This window comes from Cetorhinus maximus, chromosome 23 (genome assembly GCF_964194155.1).
Source record: "Cetorhinus maximus chromosome 23, sCetMax3.hap1.1, whole genome shotgun sequence".
NCBI lineage: Eukaryota > Metazoa > Chordata > Chondrichthyes > Lamniformes > Cetorhinidae > Cetorhinus > Cetorhinus maximus.
The window spans coordinates 5,998,026-6,017,206 of record NC_135901.1 but is presented as its reverse complement, the minus strand read 5'-3'; the positions used below and the strand labels follow the sequence as shown (position 1 = coordinate 6,017,206).

Here is a 19,181-nt window from a genome sequence, read left to right as displayed (position 1 = left end):
GGCAGGTGTTGCACCTTCTGCGGTTGCATGGGAAGGTGCCGTGGGAGGGGGTTGAGGTGTAAGGGGTGATGGAGGAGTGAACCAGGGTGTCCCGGAGGGAATGGTCCCTACGGAATGCTGACAGGGGTGAAGGGAGGATGTGTTTGGTGGTGGCATCATGCTGGAGCTGGCGGAAATGGATCATCCTTCCAGTGAAGCTCAACGCAAACCGGAGGAACAGCACCTCATCTTCCGATTAGGCACTTTACAGCCTTCCGGACTTAACACTGCGTTCAACAACTTCAGATCATGAACTCTCTCCTCCATCCTCACACCCTTTTTGATCCCCTTTTTTCTAATAATTATTATTTTTTTCATATATATATTTTTCTTTTTCCACCTATTTCTATTATTATTTTTAAAATTTATTTCCATTCATTGTTTTATCTCCACCTTTTAGCCTATTTCGATCCCTTTCCCCCCACCCCACCCCCACTAGGGCCATCTGTCACTTGCTCATTCTGCTTTCTACCCTTAATGTCACCATTAGCACATCCTTTAGCTAATGTCACCACCGTCAACACTCCTTTGACCTTTTGTTTATGACATCTTTGGCAATCTCTCCTTTGCCTCCACCTATCACTGGCCCTCTATCCAGTTCCACCTGTCCCAACCCCCTTAAACAGCTTATGGGCAGAGTTTTACGGCCCCGTTTCGGCGGGGACGAGGCCGTAAAATGTGGTGAGACATTCTTAACCTCATTGGCTTTGGCAGAAACGTAAATCCCCGCTGCCGTAAAATTTCGCCCTATATTTCACTGCATTTCCATTTCTCTTTAGTTCCGACAAAGAGTCATATGGACTCGAAATGTTAACTCTGTCTTCCTGGTAGAGGTTGCATGTTTGAAAGGAGCTGTTGAGGGAGCCTTGGTGAGTTGCTGCAGTGCATCTTGAGATGGCACATGTTCATAATTTACACTATAACTTGATTAAACTTTTTAGAACCCTACATGAAACCTCATCCCGCCACTGGATGAGGTTTCATGTTTTCTCTATTCCCCGCCGGGGCTCCTGGCCTGCCCGCTAACCTTAAGGTTGGACGGGCAAGTCCTTTAATTGTTTAATTGAACATGTCAATGGCCTTAATTGGCCATTGACAGGTCGGTGGGCCCGCAGCTGATTTTGCTGCGCCCCCGCCTTCCTGAAAATTTAAATGGGGCGCGATGACATCAGGGGTTCCGCCTGACATCACCGTGTGTCATTTTACACATTGGCGAGTGGGCCCCGCCTCCTGCTCGCCGACGGCAAAATTCTGCCCTGGGAGTACAAAGGTCAAGGAGGCTCACTATAAAAAACATTATTTCTGCCCTGGCTGGAGGGTTGTGTCCAATTCTGAGCATCACATTTTAGGGAGGACATGAAGGCTTTGGGGAGGGCACAGAGGAGATTGACTCCAATGATTCCAGGGTTGGTGGATCACAGGACCACGGATCAATGAGAGAACCTGGGGTTGTTCTTCTTGGAACAGAGAAAGCGAAGAGGAGATTTGATTGATGTGTTTAAAATCATGAAGGGTTTAGATAGAGTGAATAAGGAGAAAATATTTCCAATGGCCAGTGGGTTTGATAACCAGAGGACATTGATTTAGGGTGATTGGCAAGAGAACCAGAGGCATCAGGAGGAAATCTTTTCAGTAACAAGTGGTTAGGATTTAGAATGCGCTGTCTGACGGGGCGATGGATACAGGTTCAAGAGTGACCTTCAAAAGGGAATTGGAGAAATACTTGAAGGAGAAACGATGCAGGGATGGGATAAAGAATGGGGGAGTGGCACTAACTGGATAGCTCGTTGAAAGTTACCAGCACAGATTCTATAGGCCAAATGGCCTCCTTCTCTGCTGTACTATTAGGAGATTCTGTGATTTATAATACAATGATTCATAGTAAACATGATATGATAGAATCAAGAGCATGGATGGTGGCCATTCAGCCCATTGTCCCTGTACTGTCCCTGAAAATGTTACCAATCTGTCCCACTCCCCTGCTCTTTTCTGATTGCCCTCCAAATCTTTCCTAATTAAATAAAAGTCCAAATCACTTTTGAAAGTTACTATTGAATCTGCTTCTACCAGTCATTCCGACAATGAAAACAATGACTTCAGTCTTCCCAATATTTAATTGGAGGAAATTTCTGGACATCCACCACTGAATATCAGACAAACAGTCTGATAATTTACCAAGAGTGGAGAAGTTGAGAGAGGTGGTGGTGAGGTAGAGCTGGGAGGTGTCAGTGTAAATGTGATAAGTGACAGTGTTTTCAGATGATGTCATTGTGTGGAACAGGTTGATGAGAAATAAGAGACCAAGGTGGATCCTTTGGGGACACCAGAGGTGACTGTGTGAGTGGGAAGGGAAGACATTACAAGTGATTCTCTGGCTATGATTAGATGGAGAAGAATGGAACCAGGAGAGAGCAGCCCCACCCAGCTGGACGACAGGGGAGAGGCGAAGGTGCAGAATGATGTGGTCAACAATGTCAAAGGCTACAGACAGGTCAAGGATGAGAAGGGAGAATTTATCTTTGTCACAGTCACAAAGGGTGTCATTTGTGACTTTGATAAGAGCTGTTTCAGTACTGTGACAGCGGCAGAAACCTGATTGGAGGGATTCAAACATGGAGTTCTGGGAAAAATGGGCACAGTTTTGGGAGGTGACAACATGTTCAAGGACTTTGGAGAAGAAAGGGAGGCTGGAGATGGGGCAGTAGTTTAGAAGGATGGTGGGGTCAAGGATTTATTTTTTGAGAAGGGTATAATGATGGCAGATTTGAAGGTGAGAGGGACAGTACCTGACAGAGAAAACTGTTAACATAGTCAGTGAACATGGAGAAGTTGAGTGATCAGTAGTTTAGTGGGAGTAGGGTTGATGAAGGAGGCGGGTTTCATGGACAAGATGAGCTCTGAGAGGGCCTGAGGTGAGATGGGAGGGAAACTACAGAACGATGTGAGTTCAGGGGTCAGGTAACAGGGAACTTTAGAGGCAGTTCAGCCCCGTGGGCTAGTGGAAGGGAAGCAGTAGAGGCAGCTGATCAGATTGTCTTAATCTTAGTGACAAAGAAGCTCCATGAGCTCCTCACACTTGTTGTTGAAGGTGAGGATGGAGGAGACGGGGAGAGGGAGAGCCCTTCAGAAAGAATTAACCTGAGTAGAGATATTCAAAAAACCTCCATGGATTTGTGTTTAACACAAAGCTGCTTATTTGATTTTTATCAAGAATATTAGCCCCTTTAAGTGGTCTGGAGATTAGTAACATCAGCAGAAATAGACTCCAATTAACAGGGTTCAGTCCTGGATATGATTAACAGCAAAATCAAATCACTGTAGTTACTTATGAATTCGCTGGTGTCTCAGCCGGTGGGATGAGGTAGTGAATCCCTTCCCACACTGCGAGCAGGTGAACGGCCTCTCCCCTGTGTGAACTCGCTGGTGTGTCAGCAGGCTGGATGAGATAGTGAATCCCTTCCCACACTTGGAGCAGGTGAATGGTCTCTCCCCGCTGTGAATTCGTTGATGTGTCAGCAGGCTGGATGATTGAGTGAATCCCTTCCCACACTCAGAGCAGGTGAATGGTCTCTCCCTTGTGTGAATTCGCTGATGGTCAGTGAGTTGAGATGATTGTCTGAATCCAGTCCCACACTGAGAGCACTTAAATGGTCTTTCATCAGTGTGAACACGCTGATGGTACATCAGTTCCCAGGAACTTTTAAAGCACTTCCCACAGTCCAAGCATTTAAAAGGTCTCTTATCAGTGTGAACTCGCTGGTGTGTCAGCAGGGTGGATGAGGTAGTGAATCCCTTCCCACACGTGGAGCAGGTGAATGGCCTCTCCCCAGTGTGAATTCGCTGATGCTTCAGCAGGTCGGATGACTGAGTGAATCCCTTCCCACACTCGGAGCAGGTGAACGGCTTCTCCCCAGTGTGAATTCGCTGGTGTACAGTGAGTTGGGATGATCACCTGAACCCAGTCCCGCAGTGGGAGCATTTAAATGGTCTCTCGTCAGTGTGAACACGTTGATGGTACATCAGTTCCCAGGAACTTTTATAGCATTTCCCGCAGTCTGGGCATTTAAAAGGCCTCTCTTCACTGTGAACTCGCTGGTGTCTCAGCAGGTTGGATGAAAGAGTAAATCCCTTCCCACACATGGAGCAGGTGAACGGCCTCTCCCCAGTGTGACTGCGCTGATGCTTTTCCAGCTCAGCTGGAGATTTGAATCCCTTCCCACAGTCCTCACATTTCCACGGTTTCTCCCCAGTGTTACTGCACTTGTGTTTCCACAGGCCAGTTGATTGCCTGAAGCCTCGTCCACACGCAGAACACGTGTACAGTTTCTCTCCACTGTGAATGGTGCTTTTTTCTTCCATGTTCAAAATCCAATGATACTCAAGTTCCGATCAACTGGACGACTCTGTCAGATTCTGATGTGATGTTTGGTTTGAGTTTCCTGACTGTAAATCCTCCTCTTCTAATACCCTGTGAAATTGATTTAAAACAGAAAAAAGGGAGTGAGAGAGAACCCACAAAAACATAAAGGCAGGTTGGGGAACTGAGCTGAATGAATCTGGTCATTTGTGGAATTGACATGAGGAAAAAGTGACCATGTAAACTGCTGGATTGTCATAAAAACCCAACTGGTTCACTAATGTCCTTCAGGGAAGGGAACCGGAAACCCAGACTGGGTCTACACAAGACTCTGGTCTCCATGGGAGGAGAGAGAGAGAGAGGTGGGAGATGGAGGGGGTGAAGAAATGTTTTATACATCTACAACTCATCCAGGAATTTCACAGAATCCCCAGAGCCTCAACCACCACCACCTAGAAGGACCAGGGTAACAGGTGTCAGTGAACACCATCACCTCCAACTCACACACTATCCAGTCTGACATCCAGTACAGGATGAGCAGAAATTTCCTCCATTTAACTATTGGGAAGAGGGACGCCATTGTCTTCAGTCCCCACAACAGACACCACCCCCTAACCACTGACTCCATCCCTCTCTCTTGCAGCTCTCTGGGCCTGAACCAGACTGTTCACAATCTTGTTGTCATGTTTCAGGCCAAGCTGAATTTCTGACCACAAATCACTAAAACCACCCATTTCCACCTCAGTAACATCACCCAACTGTGTCCCTGCCTCAGTTCATCCGCTGCTGAAACTCATCCATTCCTTTGTTCCCTCTAAACTGGACGATTCGACTGTGCGTCTTGTCGACCTCCCAGATTCAACTCCATGGAAACTGGAGTTCATTCAAAACAGCTGCTCGTCCTTACTCACACCAAGTCTTGTTCACCATCACCCCTGTGCTCTCTGATCCAGATGGTGGTAATTTCCAGTCTTACAGCCCTCCAGGATTATCTGGGATAATTGAATTCCGGCCCACCCCCAGCTCCAATTCCTCTCGTGCGTCCACAATCTCCTCCGGCCTCCTGAGCCGCCTGTTCCACCTCAGTCCCTCTCCACAAGCTGCACTGAGCATGCTCTGAGCATAGCCCGGCCCCCACGCCGGCGATCTGGGTTCCTGTTCTCATTGATAGGGGGATTTCTGACGCACAGGGCATTCTGGGTAATCCTACCTCCATCGAGACCAATCAGTGAACGGGCAATTTTTTTTCCCAGTTGGTAAAATGGAAGTTCCATGGACAAGGGGGATATTGGATGGGAAGCACAATGAAAGGTTCAGACACTTTATTGAATACTCACAGCAGAAGCACATTAATCTGATCGGAGATCACTTCCACACGAGCAGCCAGCGGAGTGGAGCATCTTGAGATTCCGGTCCCTTTCCAGTCAGTATTCACAGGAGCTGGGACATGGAAAAGAGTCTCAGTAAAATCTAGAATTTATTTGTTCACTGTTTTACAATGGGTCTGGGCGCACACTCGAAGTTTGTGCAGCCTGTGACTCCCTGGGATTATTAATCCTCCCCCTCCAAACCCTTTGGGCTCTCTATTGTTGGACTCTATTGTTTTTCAATGTCCTCCTGCCCTTGTTGTACCTGATCCAATAAAAACCCTCCTTACATCACACAGGGAACAGCTTTAGTCATGTTCTGACTTTTCACCTCAATCTTATTCTGCTGAATGATCTCACTGACCGTTCCCTTTCTCTCGATCCGTCCGTCCACCATCTCTTTTCTGGATTTCACTCCTTCTTGTTGTTCCAGGATTTCATCTCTCTGCCTTTTATTTCTTTTACTGAAGATTCCTGTCCATTGCTGCCTCACAGCCTCGTCCTGTTCCCACATATTCTCCATGTCTAAGTGCTTCCCAGCGGCCGTGCCAGCCGTGGCCCCTATTCCAGCCCAGTCACTGATCCCTCTCTTCCCTCCACCCTTTTTACTGGTGTCACTATCACAGGGACGATTGCGGTGTTTTCCCAAAACTGCCTTAACACCGGGGTCTTGGCTACTGGGTGATCATAGTCCACCCATCTCTCTCCCTGCATTCTGACTTATGAAATTCCTGGATAATTCCCTTATCATCTGAACATCAAGGTCCTTGTAGATGGGATGACATAACCTTGGGGACGGGTGTGTGGTGTTCAGGGCACGTATTACAGGAACTATTTTAAATCTTGTATCATTATATAGGCTTTGTGAGTACGGGTGATGATTAATCCATTTGTGGGACCAATTTCTTATGGCAGGACAGATTGAGGGGTAGTTAGGGAAATATCTGGGATCTTGGGCTTCATAAATAGAGGAACTGAGTACAAAAACAGGGAAGTGCACCAACAGAGTTGTCCTGATCTGGAAATCTCTCCCTGAAAAGGTGCTGGAACCTGATTCTATGTTTAGACTCCACCTGCTTGTCCTAGATTCCCCAACCAGTGGAAATAGTTCCTCTCTATCTACCCTCTCAGTTCCAATCAATAACCCAAAAACTTTGATCAAATCACCTCTTAATCTTCGAAATTCCAGGGATTACAACCCTCACAGTATTTTAGCAGGAGGAATAGGGAGGGGAAGATATAATTCATGGCACAGATCTAAAGAATGTGAATGGACAGAAGGACCTGGAGCTGCATGTTCTTTGATCTCTGAAGGTGACAGGATGTATTAAGAGAGTAGTTAGCACAGCAGATTGGATCTTGAGCTACATAAATAGTGGTATTGAGAACAAAAACAGGGAAGTTATGCTGAATCTTTATAAAGCTTTGGTTAGGCCAGAATTCAAGAATTGCATTCAGTTCTGGTCACCTCACTTTAGCAAGGGTGTGAAGGTCCTTGAGAAAAGTGCAGAGGAGATTTACCAGAATGGTTCCTGCAAAGGAGGTTGAGGGCAGATTGGTAGAGGTGTACAAGATTATGACAGGTTTAGATAAGGTGGACAAAGAAAAGCTGCACCCATCAGCTGATTGTACAAGGACTCAAGGACAGAGGTTTAAGATTTTGGGTAAAAGGTATGGGAGGTGTGAGGAAGAATATTTTTACACAGTGAATGGTAATGAGCTCGAATTTGCTGTCTATGAGGGAGGTGGAAATGGACATGATGAATGATTTCAAAAGGAAATTGGATAGATGCTCGAGGGAAATAAACTTGCAAAGATACAGGGATACAGCAGGGGAATGGGGCTGATTGGATTGTTCTAGAGATCTGGCATGAACTCAATGGGCCGAATGGCCTCCTCTGTGCCATAATGACTGTGGCTTTTTTGAGTAATCTCATTCTGTAATTTATCCCTTGGGGCTCAGATATCACGCAGGTAAATCAGTGTTACACTCCCTCCAAGACCTTTCTATCCTTCCTGATGTTTGTTGCCCAGAACTAAACATTGTTCTCCAGGTGTGCTGTAACCAGGGTTTGTGTGTCTCAGCATTTTTCCAGTCACACCTGAAATATTCTCCCATAGACAGTTCAGACAAAGCTTTTCCTTCCCACATTCAAAGAGCGATGATATTCAGGTCCGGATGAAACGAGTGACTCTGTCAGGTCTTGATGTGATATTTGGTTTGAGTCTCCCGTCTGTCAATCCTCCACTTCCAGTAACCTGCAAGTTTACGGAAACCATCACTGTAAATCCAGGATAGAAATTGAAGAGAGAAACATTTCTTTTGATTTAGTTTGCTGTGTGTAAATCCTCCCCTTCTCACCCCCTGTAAAAGGAGTTTCCAAAAATCCATCCCTGTCAGTCAAGGATAGAAATACACAATATTCTCTCCTCCTGCTGACAGGCATATGGATAACCGCGCATGCGCCCTGCTGCACATTGGCCACTATAAAGATGGCGGCCGTTAACCCGGGCCTGTGACCCAGAGGAGTTCAAGCGATCTCGCCCCGTCCCGGGTAAACAGGACCGGTAGTTTCTTAGTCGGGGTTTGAGGCCTCCACCGACTATTTATGAAGCCTCTCCGCCCACTCTCCTCGCTCTAATCCTCTCCACCTACCCAGCGGCTCCATTAGTCAACCGCAGTCCATTATTTCTCGCTTCTCCGGCTAACGCCAGGCACAATCTACACTGCGTATGCCCTAGTCAGAGACCGCATTGCGCATGCTCCGGTTATGCCCAGCAGTGCGCATGCGCAGGAAGCTCCTGTGGTCTGGATAGGATACATTCTACCCCGCGGAGAATGCTGGGTAAACATCCCACCATTGAAAGATGGTCCTGTTGAAAATTATACTCTTTGTTTTCCGATTTCGGTTGGAGCCATTAGGGCAAAGATGTAAACTTATTAAAATCAAATCAGCTAACCTGCTGCTCGCTAATAAGAATGTTCTGATTGTGCAACAGATCCTTTGAACTTTTAAAGCTCGAGTGCTAGCAGGTGGGAAAATAGAATAACTCCCTCCGCACAAGTGAAGTATCTGAATGGTGTTCCTCCAGTGTGACTGAGCTGTTGTGTCAATAAATGGGATAACCGAGAGAATCCATTTCCACATTCAGCTGGTGAATGATATTTTGTGGTGAGATTTTACTCATGAGTTTCAAGCTCAGACAAGGATCCAAAACTCTTATGATAATGAGATCCACACTCTTAACATTATCCAGTTAAAGAAAAGCAAAATACTGCAGATGCTGGAAATCTGAATAAGCAACAACAAAAAATAGTTAACACATCTGGTAACATTTTTGGAAAGGGAGGCATAGTTTACATTTAAGGTCTATAACCTTTCATCCTAACTGCACCACATCAGTTCATAGACCTGAAACGTTAAGTCTGTTTATCAATCTCCAGATGCTGCCAGATATGCTGAGTACTTCCAGCATTTTCTGTTTTATCTCTGGTTAAGGAAGTTGCTGCTGAATTGCACATTAGATTTATTACTGACTAAGTTATATTTATTTTCGACCTTGGCAAATGGAAATTCTTCCACTTATCAACCCTGTAAAAACACTTTTGTTATCTTAAATTCCTTGATCAGGTCACCCCTCACTCACTTTCCCAGAGAAAACATTTCCACCCTGTTCAAACTTTCTTGGTAGGTATAATCCTTCAGTTACAGCAACACTCCAGTAACTTATTCTTGCATCTTCTCCAGTCCTTATAATATGGAGACCTGGGCTAATCTGAGCAGCAAATGCACCATTGTCCCCAAATGCCCGTATGTTGCAGCATTTTAGTCATTTTCCCATGAGCTGAATAAAAGATTGGATGGGCCGAGCAGATCCAACAAGCCAGCCTGTAACACTATGGAGTCTCTACTCCTTACAGTGAAGCAGTTGGCCATTTCACTCTTAATTCTTCAATTATGACATGCAGAATAGCGTGTCTGAGAATGACAAGATTTGAGCATGGTGACAGTAGGTCAGGTTAAGTTCAGTTAATGATTGCTGAACAGTGATAGGGGGAACTTGCAATTAATGTGCACCTTCATTGTGCATTTTCCAGATTAAAATGAATTGATCTTAGCCTTGAGTATATTCATAAGCAGCAATCAGACGAGTGACCAAGTAATCGTGTATTTTTGGTGTGTTAGTTAAAACATGAATGTTGGTCCCACCGCACCAGGAGAACTCCCATGTGGACAGTACGTGGAGCTGAAAACTCTTGTGTTCATTTAGAACCTTTCACGCCCTCAGAACAGTGGGGGATTGGGGAGGCAGTGGCATTGTGATGGGACTAGTAATCCAGAGACCCAGGGTAATGCTCTGGGAACTTGGGTTCAAATCCCACCAAAGCAGATGGTGCAATTTGAATTCAATTAAAATCAGGAATTAAAAGTCCAATGACAACCATGAAACCATTGTTGATTGTCGTAAGATCCCATCTGGTTCATTGATGCCCTTCAGGGAAGGAAATCTGCCGTCCTTACCTGGTCTGGCCTACATGAGACTCCAGACCCACAGCAAGGTGGTTGACTCTTAAATGCCCTCCGAAATGGCCTAGAAAGCAACTCAGTTGTATTAAAACCACTAAAAACAAGTCAGCATTGTTGGTGTACCTACACCACATGGATTGCAGTAGTTCAAGAAGGCAGCTCAACACCACCTTCTCAAGGGCAATGAGGGATGAGCAATAAATCCCACACACATCACATGAATGTATAAAAAAAATGTATCAATAATCAGGACACTGTTACATTAATAATCAGAATCCTATTGCATGAATAATGAGGATCCTCAATGCTTGGGTTCCTATTATATTAATGATCAGAGTCCAATTACTTTAAGATTCAGGATTCCAACACATTAATAATCAGGATATTATTACATTGATAGTCTGGTGCCTATTGCATCAACAATCGGGATCGTCTTATATAAATAATGTAAATATTAATAATCAGGATTCTATTACATTAATAATCAGAATCTAATTACATTAATTACATGGTTCGTACTGCATTAATAATCAGCTGCCTATTGCTTCAATAATCAGGAAGTTATTGCAATTATCATTATGCTAATACATTAATAATCAAAATTATTTCAATTATGATAGAAAGGTAGGTAGGAAGCTAAGTTGTGAAGAGGACATAAGGAGGCTACAAAGAGACACGGATAGGTTAAGTAAGTGGGCAAAGATCTGGCAAATGGAGTATAATGTGGGCAAATGTGGAATTGACCATTTTGGCAGGAAGAATAAAAGAGAAGCATATTACATAAATAGTGAGAGATTGCAGAGCTCTGAGATTCAGAGGGATCTGGGTGTCCTAGCGCAGGAATCACAAAAGGCTTGTTTGTAGGTACAGCAAGTAATTAGGGAAGCTAATAGAATGTTATCATTTAGTGTGAGGGGAATTGAGTACAAAAGTAGGAAGGCTATACTTCATTGTACAGGACACTGGTGAGATCATATCTGGAGTACTGTGTATAGTATTGATCTCCTTATTTAAGGTAGAATCTAAATGCTTTATAAGCAGTTCAGGGAAGGTTTACAAAACTAATACCAGGAATAGACGAGTTGTACTGTGAGGAAAGACTGGACAGGCTAGGCTTGTATCTGCTAGAGTTTAGTAGAGTAAGAGGCAACTTGATGGAAGCATGTAAAATGTTGAGGGGTCTTGACAGGGTGGCTGTGGAGAGGATGATTCCACTTGTCAAGAACTAGGGGTCATTGTTTAAAAATAAGGGGCCACCCATTTAAGACAAAAATGAGAAGAATTTTTTTTCTCGCAGAGGCTTGAGAGTCTTTGGGACTCCCTCAAAAGGCAGTGGAAGCAGAGTCTTTGAATGTTTTCAAGGGGAGGTAGATATATTCTTTATAAATAAGGGGTTGAAAGGATATCTGGCGTAGGCGAGAGGTTACAGTCAGAACAGCCATGATTTATTGAATGGTGGAGCAGGCTCAAAGGGCCGAGTGGCCTATTCCTGCTCCAAAGCCAAGCACAAAGACTTGGGTGTATATATGCATAGATCATTGAAGGTAGCAGGGCAGGTGGAGAGAGCAGTTAATCAAGCATATAGCACCCTGGGCTTTATTAACAAGGGTATAGAACACAAGAGCAGGAAGGTTATGCTGAATTTATATAAGACACTCGTTAGACCTCAGCTGGAATATTGTGTACAGTTCTGGGCACCATATTATAGGAAGGCTTGATTGCTTAGCAAGCAGAAAGACACCCAGCAAAGATGACATGCCAGCTGAACTGCTCAAGCACGGAAAGTCCCATCTACTGCCTCACCTTCATGATCTCCATCTTCTTGGTTGGAACGTAGGATCCATTCCACAGGACACGTGTGATGCAAGGATCATCACAATAAACAAGAACAAAGGTGACAGAGGAGATTTCAGCACCTACAGGGACATCTCACTCCTTCACGTCACTGGGAAGACCTGTGCTGGGTTATGCTTAAAGATGTCATCTACTTGCAGGCCAAGTACATCCAGAAGAACAGTGCAGTTTCTGTGCTTCTGGAGAGTGGGAGATGTCTGTCTCACAGGAATACAGCTCACAGTAGTGTGAGACATTTGTTTACTTCCATCGGTCAGTACTTCACCATATGCTGATTTCAGGGGATTAACTTTGGTGATGGTTGGACCATGTGCCTTTGACTCCATCATCCAAAGCACGGAGGTTTCTATTGGCACAGGCAGTTTGGATTTCTTGTCATAGGCTGATCCAGTGTTTATTTATACAGGATCTCCCTGTCTTTTGCACAACTGTCGTGGCTACATTCAAGTTATGCAGTGCTCTTGCTGTTGGGTCTCAAACCAGTCTCTGTTGTGGGTTCCACCTTTACCAAATGTTGCTGCTGCTGTGTTAGAAATGATTTAACTCAGCGACTTCCAAACTTCATCAATATCAATGAAAGCAAAATACTGCGGATACTGGAGATCTGAAACAAAAACAGAAAGTGCTTGAAAAACTCAGCAGGTCTGGCAGCATCTGTGGAGACAAAAACACAATTAATGTTTTGAGTTCAACCATCATATTCAACTCGAAGCGAACTCTGTTTCCCTCTCCATGGATGCTACCAGACCTGCTGAGTTTTTCAAGCATTTTCTCCTTGTGTTTAATCAATATCAATGTTAATTGATGACACTTTTATTGATGTCCCTGTAAAATATTTTACTGTTGTGTTTAATGTTCCTTATTAATTTAATTTCATAAAGAAGGTGCAACTGAAGAAGAATGTGCAAGTCAGTAACAATTGTCAGCAAAGATTAATCAGCACTTTCTAATTGGAGATGTTAATCAGTGGAACCTTTCAGACACTGAATTGTAGATTTTACACCAAAGATCAATTTAGGATTGAAGTAAAAGTTCATAATTTTATTACAAATGAGTTTATAATGAGAGATCTTGAGGATTAAGGGGAAAGATCACAGGTTGTATGTTTAAAAAGGGATACTGCAGCCCTGAAAATCAGCAACATCTGCAGAATATTAAACTTCAGTCACTTATAGTGGTTGTAAACATCAGCAGAAACAAATCAAATCCTGGATGAGATTAGCAGCAACAATAGCAGCAAAATCCAACCCCTGTAATCACTTATGAATTTGCTGATGTGTCAGCAGGTGGGATGACCGAGTGTATCCCTTCCCACACACGGAGCACGTGAATGGCCTCTCCCCAGTATGAGAACGTTCATGTAACAGCAGGCTAAAGGACTGAATGAATCCCTTCCCACACATGGAGCAGGTGAACGGCCTCTCCCCACTGTGAGTGCGTTGGTGTGCAGTGAGGCTGGATGACTGTCTGAAGCTCTTTCTACAGTAGGTGCAGCTGAATGGTTTCTCCTCAGTGTGAATTTGCTGGTGTGTCAGAAGGCTGGATGAATGAGTGAATCCCTTTCCACACACAGAACAGGCGAACGGCCTCTCCCCAGTGTGAACTCGCTTGTGTGCATTGAGGTCGGATGAACACCTGAACCTCCTTCCACAGTGAGAGCAGCTGAACGGCCTCTCCTCAGTGTGAATTCGCTGGTGTAACTGCAGGCTAAATGACCGTGTGAATCCCTTCCCACACATGGAGCAGCTGAAGGGTCTCTTCCCTGTGTGAATTTGTTGGTGTGCCATGAGGCAGGTTGACTTAGTAAATCCCTTCCCACACATAGAGCAGGTGAACGGCCTCTCCCCGGTGTGAATGCGTCGATGAGCTTCCAGCCGGGATGGATAATAAAATCCCTTCCCACAGTCCCCACATTTCCAAGGTTTCTCCATGGTGTGGTGTCTGGCCTTTGTGTCTCCCCAGTTGGATGATCAGTTGAAGCCTCATCCACACAGAGAATACGTGTATGGTTTCTCCCCACTGTGAATGGTGTGATGTTTTTTGTTAACTGGTTAAAGCTCTTTCCACAGTCAGTGCACTGGAACACTCTCACTCCAGCTGAAATATTCTCCCACAGACAGCAGAGAAACATTTCTCCTTCCACATTCAAAGGCTGATGATTTTCAGGTCCTGATGAATGGAAAGACTCAGTTAAATCTTGATGTGAAGTTTTTATTTAAGTTTCCCGTCTATAAATCCTCCCCTTCCAATATTCTGTAAAAGGAATTTCGAGAATTCTTAATTGTAAGTCCACAATAGAAATTCAAACCAATTTTAGTTTCTATGGAACATTTTTCCCCTTCTTGTTCCCCCAAAGCTGTAAATCCCCATCCCACAGACTCTCCCTCCTCCCTGGGCTGAAATCCAAACCCATCTCACCATCTCCACCATTTCTTTCCTCCACCCCCAGTTTACTCCCTCCCTCTCCTCTGCCTGGGTTAATTTCTCCAGCTCCTGTCTGCAGACTGACAATAAAATCAAAGAGTCTTATTAGGGTTTTGGGGCCTCCAGCGGGTGTTTCTGAATCCTCCCCGCCCACCTCCCAGGGTTTCCTTCCTTCCCACAGATCAGATCCTCATTGATTTGAGCCCAAAGTGTAACCTCTTGTTTATTGTCTCCCCTCCCCCATCCTCTGATGTGAACCATCCTCCACTCGCTGACCCAGGATGGCGGCCGTTAACCTGGGCCTGTTCCCGGGAGGGAGAAGCCCCGCAGCTGCAAACCAGGAGCTGACAATTATTCCTCAGGGTTTGCGGATCCACAAAGTGTTTCCAAATCCTCCCCGTCCAGCCGCCGGCTCCATCGCTCCCTCCCCCCCCGGGCCTGTCACCGCGGGGTAAACACGGGGCCTGGGGCCTACCCCAGAAGTTGATCCAGTTCCCAGTCCATCCGCGGTTTCCATTCCTACCCTGTGATCACAATCTCCTCCCGCCTCCTGAACCGTCCGCTCCTCCTCCCTCTGTCACCATGACTGACACTGAGCATGCTCAGAGCGCACACCCACACTGCACCTGCGCACTAGTCATTGATCGGGGACTTTCTGCAGCGCGGTGTGTTCAGGGTAAACAAGCCGCCATAGGGACGAGTCAGTGATCATAAAGTTTTTTTTTGTCTGGAATGCACTGCCTGGGAGGGTGGTGGAGGCAAGTTGTCTCACGTCCTTTAAAAAGTACTTGGATGAGCACTTGGCACATCATAACATTCAAGGCTGTGGGACAAGTGCTGGTAAATGGGGGTAGGTCAGGTGTTTCTCACGTGTTGGCGCTGACTCGATGGGCCGAAGGGCCTCTTCTGCACTTTGTGATTCTGTGATTAAGCTCCACCCTGCATTTTCTCTATTCTGCTAATGCCTCCGCTGATTTGCTCCCCTTGTACCTGCTAAAAGCCTCTCTTTTCCTTCTCATCGTATCCTGAATATCTCTGGTCATCCATGGTTCTCTGGGCTTGTTACTCCTTCTTATCACCCTAGAGGAAACATGTTGAGCCTGTACCCTTCCCATTTCCTTTTCGAATGCCCCCCACTGCTCTTCTGTAGATTTCCCCACAAGTAGCTGTTCCTAGTCTACCTTGGCCAGATCCTGCTTTATTTTACTAAAATCTGCTCTCCCCCAATCCAAAACATTTTTTTTTTTGCAACTTGTCTATTTTGTCCAAAACAAGCTTAAATTGTACCATGTTGTGGTCACTATCACTAAAATGCTCCCCACATGCGCGTTCATCCCTTTCCCTGTCAGCAGGAGGAGAGTATATTGTGCATGTCTATCCTGGACTAACAGGGATGGATTTTGAAAACTCTTTTTACAGGGGGTTAAAAGGGGAGGATTTACACACACCAAACGCAAACCAAGAGAAATGTATTTTTCCTCTCAATGTCTATCCTGGACTGACAGTCATGGATTTTGGAAATTTCTTTTCCAGGGTATTAGAGGCAGAGGATTGACGGACGGGAAACTCAAACCAAACATCACATCAAGATCTGACAGAGTCATTTGATTCATCAGGACCTGAATATCATCAAACTTTTAACGTGGAAGGTAAACAACTTATCTGTGTGCAAAGATTTCAAGTAAGGGTAAGAATAATTAATTAGGGGAAAGCCAACTTCAATGGGGTAAGAATGGATCTGACCCAGGTAAGTTGGAATTTCAAAGGGAATGGAGTTTAAAAATCGGGAAGTCTTGCTCAAACTAGATAAGGCACTAGTTGGACCACACCTAGAATACTGTGAACAGTTTTGGTCCCCTTTTCTAAGCAAAGATATACTGGCATTGGAGGCAGGCCAGAGAAGGCTCTCGAGGTTGATCCTGGGTATGGATGGATTTTTTTATGAGGAGAGGTTGAGTAGGCTGGGCCTGTACTCAGTGGAGTTTAGAAGTGTGAGAGGCGACCTTATTGAAACATATAAGATTCTTAGGGGTCTTGACAGAGTAGATGCTGAATGGGAGAGTATAGAAATAGGGGGCATAATCTCAGAGTAAAGGGTCGCTCATTTAAGACAGAGACAACGAAGAATTTCTTCTCTCAGTGGGTAGTGAATCTGGAATTCTTTACCGCAGAAGGCTGTAGAGGTTGGGTCGTTAAGTATATTCAAGGCTGAGATAGACAGATTTTTAACCTGTAAGAGAATCAAGGGCTATGCAGGAAAGTGGAGTTGAGGATTATCAGATCAGCTATGACCTCATTGAATGCCGGAGCAGATTCGATGGTCCGAATGGCCTACTTCTGCTCCTACATCTTATGGTCTTATGAATCAAAAGTTGGCAGGTGAAACTGTAACTGAACAATGCACTGTCTTCAAAGAAGAGAGAGTTCTGACACAGTAAAGATATATTGCCATGAAGGGGAAAGGTTGGGTAAACAAATCCACAGCCCCCTTGATGAGAAAAGAGATAGAGATTGAGATAAAGGAGAAAAAGTGTGCTTATGACACATGTTAGCTGGATAATAAAACCAAGAACCAGGCTGAATAGAGAAGGTTCAGAGGGATTTGGAAAACCAAATAAGAAAAGCAAAGAGAGCATGAAAAGAGACTGAAAGCAAACATGGAAATAAATCAAGAAGTCTTCCATGGGCATGTAACTAGTAAAAGGAGGAGTGGAGGCAATTAGAGACCAAAGAGATGATTTATGCATGGAGGCAGGGGGCATGGATGAGGTATTAAATGAATATTTTGCATCTGCCTTTACCAAGGGAAAATATGCTGCACAGGTGATTGTGAAAGAGGAGATGGTTCAGACCCTTGTGGAGTTTAAAACTGATAAGGAGGAGATATTGGATAGTCTGTCTGACAAAGTTGACAAAACCCCAGGACTGGATGAGAAGCATCCAGGGATACTGAGGGGAAATGAGAGTGGAAATTGTGGAAGTGCTGGCCATAATTTTCCAGTCTTCCTGAGATTCAGAGTTGCTGACACAGGGACTGGAGAATTGCAAATGTTACACCTTTGTTCAAAAAAGGTGTAAAGAGAAGCCCAGCAACTACAGACCAGTCAGTTTAATCTCGGTGCTGGGGAAGTTTCCAGAAATGGTAATTCAGGACATATTTAATAGTCACTTGAGAAAATGTGGGTTAATTAAGGAAAGCCAGCATGGATTTGTTAAGGGAAAATCATGTTTAACTAAATTGCTTTAGGTTTTTGATGAGGTAACAGAAAGTGTTGTTCAGGGTAATGCTGTTAATGTTGTGTTACATGGACTTCCAAATGGCATTAGATAAAGTACAATGCAACAAACTTCTGAGCAAAGATTATAGCTCATGGGATAAAAGGGACAGCAGCAACATGGATACAAAATTGGCTGAGTGACAGGAAACAGAGAGTCATGGTTAATGGATGTTTTTCAGACTGGAGGAAGGTTAAGAGCGGAGTTCCCCAGGAGTCAGTGTTCGGACCCGCGCTGTTCCTGATACATATAAATAACCCAGACCTCAATGTTCAGGCACAATTTTGAAATTTGTGGACAGAGTCTTGAGTGGGCATAGACCACGTAGCAGGTTCCCTTCCCTGAGATGAGGAAAAATTTCTTCACTCGGAGGGTGGTCAACCTGTGGAATTCTCTACCACGGAAGCCTGTGGAGGCCGAGTCACTGAGTATAGCCAAGGAAGAAATTGATCATTTTTTGGATATTAGGGGCATCAGGGGGTATAGAGAGAAAGCAAGAATATGGCGTTGAGATAGAGGAACAGCCATGATCATATTGAATGGTGGAGCAGGCTCAAAGGGCTGAATGGCCTACTCCTGCTCCTAATTTCTATGTTTCTGAAGGAAATTAGTGAACCAGTTGGGTTTTTAGGACAATCCAGCAGTTTTCATGGTCACTTTTTCCTGGTGCCGGCCCCACAAATTACCAGATTCATTCAGCTCAATTTCACAACCTGTTTTTGTAGGTTCTCTCCCACTCACTTTTTCTGTTTTAAATCAATTTCACAGGGTATTAGAAGGAGAGGATTTGCAGTCGGGAAATTCAAACCAAACATCACATCAGAATCTGACAGAGTCGCCCAATTTATCATAACCTAAATATTGGATTTTGAACATGGAAGGAAAAAGCACCGTTCACAGTGGAGAGAAACTGTACACATGTTGTGTGTGTGGACGAGGCTTCAGCCAATCATCTGACCTGTCAGAACATGAATGCCGTCACAACGGGATGAAACCATGGAAATGTGTGGAATGTGGGAAGGGATTCAAATCCCCGTCTGACCTGGAAAGTCATTGCCGCACTCACACTGGGGAGAAACCGTTCACCTGCTCCAAGTGTGGGAAGGGATTCACTCGTTCGTCCTATCTGCTGATACACCAGCGAGTTCACTCTGGGGAGAGGCCATTCACCTGTTCTAAGTGTGGTAAGGGATTCATTCAGTCATCCAACCTGTGGACAAACCAGCGAGTTCACACTGAGGAGAGACCTTTTAAATGTTCCATGGAACTGATGCGCCATCAACGTGTTCACACTGACGAGAGACCATTCAGGTGCTCTCACTGCGGGACTGGGTT

The 19,181-nt window shown here is 44.8% G+C and overlaps 2 protein-coding genes and 1 pseudogene across 2 annotated transcripts in view; 1 reads left to right on the top strand and 2 right to left on the bottom strand.

Annotated features, from left to right (window-relative positions):
* The window catches only part of LOC144698213 (uncharacterized), a 352,133-nt gene extending 345,411 nt beyond the window's left edge, over positions 1-6,722 (bottom strand). The window contains exon 1 of the mRNA XM_078570188.1: positions 6,128-6,722. The gene's annotated coding sequence lies outside the window, so the exon portion shown is untranslated. The remainder of the gene's footprint in view (positions 1-6,127) is intronic.
* Positions 1-19,181, top strand: part of LOC144697740 (uncharacterized) — a 35,188-nt gene that overhangs the window by 15,373 nt on the left and 634 nt on the right. The window contains exon 4 of the mRNA XM_078569747.1: positions 18,915-19,074. Coding sequence (XP_078425873.1) covers positions 18,915-19,074 — 160 coding nt within the window. The remainder of the gene's footprint in view (positions 1-18,914; positions 19,075-19,181) is intronic.
* LOC144698367 (uncharacterized) lies at positions 3,207-14,099 on the bottom strand (annotated as a pseudogene).